Source organism: Ursus americanus, chromosome 22 (genome assembly GCF_024610735.1).
Source record: "Ursus americanus isolate L20-20 chromosome 22, mUrsAme1.1.p, whole genome shotgun sequence".
Taxonomy (NCBI): Eukaryota; Metazoa; Chordata; class Mammalia; order Carnivora; family Ursidae; genus Ursus; species Ursus americanus.
The window spans coordinates 1,456,176-1,464,735 of NC_142148.1; the positions used below are offsets into that span (position 1 = coordinate 1,456,176).

General features: G+C 60.3%; 1 protein-coding gene across 1 annotated transcript in view; it reads left to right on the forward strand.

The window, feature by feature from the left end:
• The window catches only part of LOC123790653 (uncharacterized), an 11,965-nt gene extending 4,996 nt beyond the window's left edge, over positions 1–6,969 (forward strand). The window contains exon 2 of the mRNA XM_087853442.1: positions 134–6,969. Within this exon, the coding sequence (XP_087709568.1) occupies positions 4,101–4,778 (678 nt within the window). The 5' untranslated portion in view covers positions 134–4,100 and the 3' untranslated portion in view covers positions 4,779–6,969. The remainder of the gene's footprint in view (positions 1–133) is intronic.
• The last annotated feature ends 1,591 nt before the right edge of the window (positions 6,970–8,560 follow it).

An 8,560-nucleotide genomic window follows, 5' to 3' on the forward strand; every position in this document is an offset into this window, starting at 1 on the left:
CACCCCTGCCTGGGTGCCCCTCTCCCCAGTGCTGTGCTGACGACAAGAGCCGGCTCCTGGTCACTTTGCTCTTCCATGAATCTTTGAATAAAACAAAACCTAGGTTTTTTTAAAAATGTGATTGTACTTTCAGACCATGGCCGACACATGTCTCTGTTCAGACAAGCCCAGCTCACCCGCCATGACAATGGGCCGGGGACTTGGACAGACATCTCCCAGAGAAGACACACGATGGCCAGTGCCCCGTGAGAAGATGCTCTGTGTTGCTGGTCGTCGGGAAGGGCAGTCCAAAACCGCCGTGAGAAGCCATCTCACACCCACCAGGACAGCTGTTAAAAACACAAAAGCCCCAAACCGGAAAACAACGAGTGTTGGCGAAGATGTTGTGAAATTGGAACCTCGGGCGCCAACCTCGGACGCAGTGGCTGGGGACAATGGTCTGCAGCTCCTCCCACAGCGACACCAGCAAACCCAGACCCCACGCCAGGCAGGAGCCTGAAGAAACCGAACAAGGACTCACACACTCACGGTGCCCCTGAGCACCGGGGCTGAGGGCGGAGACCACCCCGTCGCCCGTCTACGGACCAACCTGACCACAGAGAGGAAACGGAGCTGTGACGTGGGCTGCCTCGCGGAAGCAGCAAGAAGACGCGAAAAGCCAGCCCAAGGCCCCGGGCACTACGACGCCTCGCACACGAGTTGTCCGGAGCAGACCGCGCAGGCAGGGCTTCCCGGTCCGCGGGAGGGGATGCAGACTGGCCCCTTCCTGGAGGCTGGCCTCCTCGGGGACGGGGAGGGGGGTTAGAATGTTCCAGAATGACAGAGGTGGTGCCTGCTCAACGCCGAATGTGCTAAATGCCAGTGAGCTGTTCACTTTAAAGTGGCTGTGTTTTTGTCAGGTGATTTTCCCCTCAATAAAAACACAGCAAAGATACGTGGGGCTCGGGGTCTGCCGCGCCCCGTCTCCCCACTGACCCCCACACCCTGGGCACGGCCCTCGGGCTTCGAGGGCTGAGCTCCTGCTCCCCTGGGTCCCTGCACGACACGACAGCAGAGCCACTGATGTGACCCCAACTTCTCCTCTCCCAACAACCCCCCATGAAAGAATCAATGCGTATTGTTTTAATTACTAAAGGTGTGGCCGCAAGAAGCCCATCCCCCTGCATCCTTCTGTCCAGGAGACCCTCCCAGGCCTGGATGAGGATGGAACCCGCACCGGGGGTGGGCAAGCTGGAGGCAGATGCCCATGTGTGCTCCAGGAGGCCAGGGCCAGCTGCTGTGGGTCAGGAAGCCCACTGGGCTGGGAGGGTGACTGGTCAGCATGGGCCAGAAGCAGGCGTGGCCCGGGAAGGGCTCAGCCAGCTCTGGAGGGAGGTGAGGCGCCCAGGGGACAGCCCGCCCAGCTTCCAGCACCTTCCCATGGACCGGCCCCTCCATGCTGGCCAGGCCCACATTAAAGAGCACAGGGTCCCTGGGCTGGGCCAGGCCTCAGCGCTCCAGCAGGCACACATGCCTGTGCACACAGGCACACATGCACACGCATGTGCACACACAGCAAAACAAATGGGCACGCATTGCCTTAACGGCAGCGGGAAACCCTCCCTGACGGCTTGCAAAGAAAGTTCTATTCCATTGCCGTGGTGTCAGCGAAGAGCAATTTGTTTCCAGAGACGGCCCATCCAGAATGGTGGCAGCTTCACCGTCACAGAGACGTGGTCCGCTGCGGGGGCCTGGCCCATGAGGCCCACGGGGCCTCCCAGGACGGCTCCTCCAGGGTGGCCTCGGACCTGCCCCACGATGCTCCGGGGCGAGAGGGGTGCTGGGGGTCCAGGCTGGTCCCCTCCCCTGGGGCTCTGAGGCTCAGATCCTGTGGGGTCAACGCTCTGACGTCTTCCGCCCCGGTCTCCCCCTTCTCTGCCCCCGCGGTGTGTGTGCTGGGGTCACAAGGGCTGTGCCACGTCCTGAAGCCTCCCCACTGTGGAGGACTTGCATGGACTCCTCTCGGAAGCAAAGGACCCTCAGCTGGAGTGGGGGTCCCTCTGCGCCTGCCCCCCGAGCCTTGCCCCTCCCCACAGACGTGCCCAGGCAGCCCCGTGGAAGTTCTCTCTGGATCGAGAGACAGACTCCCATTTCCAGGGAGCACGAAGCTTCTGGCCACGTGCACCTGGAGACTGGGCGGGGGAAATGGAGGCTTGGGGCCATTTCTGGCTGCGTTTTAAGAAATTTTGCCTTAAATGTGAAAACGTACCCACAGTAGAAATCTCTCCTGGCTCCTGCAAGGGGTGAAGCCATCAGAACACACTCTAATACGGAGGGTCACATCTCCACCCACAGGCCGTGTCACCCAGCAGAGAGGGAGGACTGCCCGCCCCCCCAGAGGGTGCCCCTCCACCCCCCATAGACACCCGTCCCCTGCTGTGGGCCCCACCCCATCGTGGTCATTACTTGTGGTCCCAGACACTCTTCAGACACCCCTGAGGGCATGGAGGACTGGCAGGGCCCTGGCCACTCTCCCAGGAGTGTGGGGACAGCCAGAGTAGGATGGACGTGGCCTTGGTGGCCAGGGGGCTGAGGGACATGGCAGCCGGCCATGGGCAGGAGGGCCCTGGTAGAGGGCCAGCTCAGCTGCTGCGGGCACCTTGAGCCGGGAAGAAGCCAAGATGACCGGGTGCATTGTCACCGACCCCAACAGCAAGCTGGGTTGGGGTCCGAACTCCGTGGGCTGGCTGCCCGCACCCCAGCAGCCCCGCTCTGCTGGGCACCTAGGAAGACGGCCTGGCTCTGAGGGACACACGGAGAAGAATCAGCTGGAAGCCCTTGGTCTAGCCCTTCTCACCAGGCTTCAGCCCTTCCTTTCCTTCTGAGCCGCACAGAGCTCCCCACTCTGCACTAAAGGAGAACTAGCTTTCTAATCCTTGAGACTCAGAGAGTAGACAGAACCACAGACCTAAAGGTCGAAATGTCCAAAGACCACTTAGCTTCAGGCCCGTCAGGCCCCGATGTTGTTGGAAAGGGGAAGCCGTCTCCGTCCAGGGGAGGAGCCTCCCCGTCCCGCGCACGGGTTCCAGCGACGTCGTGTGGAATGTGTCTGATGCCTGGATGCTCCCTGCCCACCCACCCCTTCCCGCCCCGCTCTGGCACACGCAGGGGGTGGTGCCTGCGGGTCACCTGTTCCTCCTCCTCTCCCCTTGCTGGGGCTCAGCGGAAGGGGTGGAGGGGGCAGCCTCCGAGAACCGTTCCTTTCCGTGGTGGACCCCTGGCCTCCCAGGTGGCACAATTCAAGTCGTCCCTGATGGGTGCCCGCGGGGTGCAGGGGCCCTGCCTCCTGGCCATCGCCGTGTGCAGGCAGGTCCCTCGGGTCCCAGGGCAGGCTGCAGGAGAAGACATAAAGCGCCTTTCCTGAGAGCGCCCCCAGAACCCCCGATGGGCCTTGACCAGCTGTAGCAGGCTGCCACCTGCTGGGTAGGGTTCTCTCTGAGCTCCTCCACGGCCGGGAGCCCCCGGATGAAGGGCGCAGCTTTCTCTCTCTCGCACGCTGTCCTCCGGGAGCTGAGGGGTGTTGATCCAACAGGATCTCAGCCACAATTAGCTGGTTCCCTCATTCTTGCCCTATAAATATTCATTCTGAGATTGTTATAAAGGTGCTTTAAAAAAAAAAAGTGCCAAACTCATTTGGAGTAAGGAACTGGACAGCTGCCAAAGCTCAGGCTGCCGCGCGGAGTCCCGTGGCGGAGCTGATGAAAGCGTCGCCGCCAGGACGGCTCCTCTCAGGGGCCCACGCAGGTGCTCGCTGGGCTCTCGTTTAAATTGGGATGGGTTTTCTGGTTCCCTGCATGTAACATTTATAAATGTCACAGCGTGGTGGGGAAATGCCGTGCGGAGGGGCTGGTGTCCTCCGAGAGGGTGGCCGGGCCCCCACAGCCACAGGGAAGGTGTGCCAGCCACCCACGGGGACACCGCATGCAATTCCTGCCCCTACTGGGAGCCCGCTTTCCAGCCTCACCTCCCCGCAGCCTCGCTCCCACACCCCCAGGGGGTCTTAGCTCCAAGGCTTTGCCAGGTTGTGACGGTGCCGATCTTGAGGGGATCCAGCAACCCCAATGAGCATAAGGAGGCGCCCCTGGCCCTCAATGCTGGAAGGAGGCGCCAGGATTGGTTCTGGGACTGGCTGGAGGTCATATGGTCTGGCCTTCCATGCTGGTAGCTGGATGCTTCCCTTAAATGCTTGCGGGAGGGGGGGGCTTGCTGCCCCAGAAACGCCTTCCCCTCCTCGAAGAGAGGTGATGGCAGTGGACGCACAGCAACACGGTGATGGGGATGACGGGGATGGTGATGATAAAGGTGATGGTGACAGTGTCAGTGATGGTGCTGGTGACAGTGATGGTGACAGTGATGGTGACGGCTATGGTGATGATGAAGGTGATGGTGGTGATGATGATGATGACGGTAATGATGGCGATAGCGATGGTGATGGTGGTGATGATGGTGATGACAATGGTCCTCTGGTGATGGTGACAATGACAGTGATGGCGGTGACAGTTACGGTGACAATGATGGTGATGATGAAGGTGATGGTCGTGATGATGGCGATGATGGCAATAGCGATGGTGATGGTGGTGGTGATGGTGATGATGGTGATGGTGATGGTGACAATGACAGTGATGGCAGTGATAGTTGTGGTGACAATGATGGTGATGATGAAGGTGATGGTCGTGATGATGATGATGATGACGGTAATGATGGCGATGATGGCAATAGCGATGGTGATGATGCTATGATGATGGTGTGATGATGATGGTGGTAGTGATGGTGATGGTGGCTGTGCCGGGTCTTTGTTTGCCTGCTGAGAGACTGCCCTGTGCCTACTCCCTCCAGGCCCAGCTCCTACCTCTGCTTCTAGCTAACTTTGGGGAAGGCAGTGGGCACCTCCTGGCCCCACGGGCCGGTCTTATTGGGAGGTGAGGACCCTGCTGTTGCTTCACGATCTAATCCTCCATGTCTCTGGGGCAGATGGCCCAGCGCCCAGCCTAAGGCAACCCCCCACACCTCCCATGGTCAGGGCTCCCCCTGCTGGGTCCCCTAGGAGAGGACCTGGCAGATGTGGACATGCTGACCACACTGTGGGCCAGCCACATCTGGCCCGGGCTTTTGTCAGTGGAACCCTCCCCTCCCTTCCCCTAGGGCCACCCACTTGCCTCTGCCCCGAGTTTCTAAGCAGCCAGCAGCAGAAGCCCCAAGCCTGGGGGTGGCCACACTCTGGGATCCCTGGAGGACGTTTGCCTTCTTGACAACACAGATTTTCCTGATAGCGGGTTTGTGGACATTGAGAACTAGCCTGCCCTGAAGGGAGCTGTCCCATTTAACAAATGGATCTCTGCTCAGTCCTGATGGATGGCTTTGCCTGATCGTAAAACTCTGGAGGAAGTCAAATTCGGGTTCTCAAAACCTTGGAGATATTCCTTGAATTTATTATGTGACCTGATAAATTATTGAATCTGAGTCCTCAAGTATCTTGAAGAGGCAGCGCAGGCCTGAGACACACGCCCCCGGATCCAGGGGGCTTGCCAGCTCCAGGTGATGGTTCCCGCCAGAAAGCTCTTCCGCTAACTTGGGCTGAGAATCCAGCATCACAGGGAACCTCTTCTGGGCTCAGAAGGCAGCAAAGCCCGAGAGGTCCCCTAGGGTGGCCTCTGGGGCTCTTCCATCCCCATCAGCGCAGGGTCTTGGGTGTCTCCCCGGACAGCCATCCCTCCCAGGAAACGCCGGGCTCAGATTCCTCTCCTTCTTTTGCACCAAACTTGTGGGAAGCAGATCCCCTGCCCCCTTGAGCGCACACCTTATCGTCCCCTCACCTTGAGTGAAGCAAGGCCAAGAAAGTTTCTAGGAAATCACTCCAGAGATCAAGGCACTGATGAATCGACAGCAAGCTAATCAATAGGAGAGATCTGCTAGGTGGGCCTGGCCTAATCGGGTGAGACCATTGAAAGGAAAAACAGAAAGACTCCATCCAGCTGGTCTCAAGGAAGGAAGCCAACAACCAGGTTGTAACCTATCTTTGAGCGCCACGCAGCAAGGACCTACGAGGGGCCCCCGGCCCATAGCCAGACAACTGGGACCTCAGTCCTACAACCACAAGGAACTGAATCCTGCTGATAACTGGAACAAGCCTCAGATGGAACCCAGCCCCAGCCACACTTGATTTCAGCCCAGGGAGATCCTGAGCAGAGGAGCCAGCCACGCTGTGTCGGACTTCTGAGCCACAGAAACCAAGGTGATACATGAGTGGCCTTTCACGCCACTCAATGTGTGGTGGTTTGTCACACAGCATGGAAAACGGACACACAGCCTGGGCATTAATGCCCCTCTGCCACCCCCTGCCCTCTCCCTGTGCTGCTGGGCTCCTGTGGGTGGAGAAGGATGCTGAGCTCGTGCCCCACTCCAGTGGTCTCAGGGACCCTGAGCTCGGAAACTCGGTGAGTCGCATGACCATGGCTTTTTCACTGAGATCCTGGGTGATGCACGTCTGCTTCTGCTTGCTCTGGGCAGCAGTGAGATCCTGCCCCTGCACGGGGACCACAGCTGCTGGTGGTTCCATCCAAGGGCGGGCGCAAGGACCCCCGTCCCCCACTCCAGTGCTCACTGGCCTCACAACCCTGTCCTTGAAGCCTGTGCAGCTCGCCCGGTCCCACCGCCTCTCCACTCAACAAAAACCCTCACCCTTGCAACACCCCGTCCCCCACTAAGCTAACCTCCCCTGGATTTGAGGAGGAGAGACTGGCAACCAGCTGACGGTGCCTGGGTCACTGCCTGATGGGCACCACTGGCGGAGCCAGAGGTGGTGGGCAGGACCAGCCCCCAGGAGCCGGGGTGTGTGGGAGGGAGGCTCTCGGCAGCCGGGGGGTGGGTCTGCATTGACTCTGTCCGGGACTGGCTGCAGCCCCACATCCCCTGGGCCTGCCTGTGTTTGGGGCTCAGCCTCTGGGGGCCACCAGCCCTGAGACAGCCTCTCTGAGCCCCAGGAGTGACCTTGGCCAAGGCCGTGAGGCCCGCGGCCAGCTCTGCTAAAGCACCGTGCGTCCGCGGCTGTGAGCTGTTTTATTGCCCGGTCAGTAAAACCTTCTGATTACGTCACTGCGCAGGCAGCTGAATGCCAAAAAATAGAAATTTCCTTCTGTCCATCATGACCCTCTGCCTCCACCCTGGCCTCCGTTCTGGTTCTTTCCCTGGGCTTTCACTATCGAGACACGGCCACTGTACCAGCCAAGGGCTCCTTTCCTGGCGGGGGCTGGGACGCAGGATGGGGGAGGGGGTGTCAGGACGGAGGAGGGGAGACAGAGAAAGGGGCTGGGGACAATATGGGGGAGGTGTCCCGGCACAGCTCTGGGATGGGTTCTGGCCCTCAGAACCAAAGGTGTGGGCACAGGGACGGCCCCAGGCTGTGAGCTTTGCCCCTTGGACCCTGGGCCCCTCCCTGGAAACCAGGAGTTCGCAGGTGCAAAGGGGTCCTCTGTGCTCCTGTCATAGGGATAGAGGTGGGTGCACATTCATTCACTCATTCAGGAGATATTTGCTAAACCTCCACCGAGCGCCTGCTCTCCTGGGTGCTGGGACGAGGCACCCAGCCTCTCGGGGTCTTGGACTCTCCTCTGTGAATTGGGTAGTCACCATGCCAGCCCTTGGAGAAGGGGTCTAGCATGGGGCCTGGCATAGAATTCGACCCAAACACCAGCTCAGACACAGCCCAGGCCTCCCCCAGAGAGCCTGGCTTTGAACCAGCAATGACATGGTAACAGGATGAGGTGGAGACAAGGAAGGCTTCCTGGAGGAGGTGATATCCATCCCCACGTTAGGCTCTCAGGCCCTCTCTAGTCCTGGAGGAGGCCTGAACATCAGGACGCAGGCTGCCAGCTGCAGCCTGGAGCCCTCCCCACAGAGCCGGGCCAGGACGAAGCCGGCCCTCAGCAGGCCCAGGGGGCACCTGTCCAACCAGGGGTGGAGGCAGGCTCGGCGCCGGACCAGGACACTTTGGGAGGCTGACATCAGCGCAGACTCGAGCTCCACGCTCGGCACCTGTTGGGCAGACCCAAGAATAGCCTTTTCCAAGAAGCCAAGTTGAGTCGGATGTTGGGAGGGCTCCGGGGGGAGGGGGGAGTTGTTGGAGTCACTTGCCCCTTTAGGGCAGGGGGGCAGGTCCCCGTCATTTGTGTCCGACCCTACCACCACTCCTACCTTGGCCTCGACCTCCCTCTGGAAGCAGAGGAGGGTTCCCACCTACCCTTCCTGTGTCCTGGGGGTGGCGACCTAGCCGTGAGGGTCCAGCCCACAGTAGGGCAGCCGTTGGAAAGGCACACAGCTGGTGACGCCCTCAGCTGCCTGGATGGCAGTAGGCCAGCGGTCCAAGCCGCCAGGGGTCCATCCCCCCAGGGCCCTCAGCACCCGGTCACTGAGGGTGCGCACCTGACCACCCAGGGATGAGCACTGAGGCACCCAGGACACCCCCCCCCCAGCGATACACCTTCACAGGCCCCATGAGGGGTGGGGCTGCCTCAGACTCCAGCTC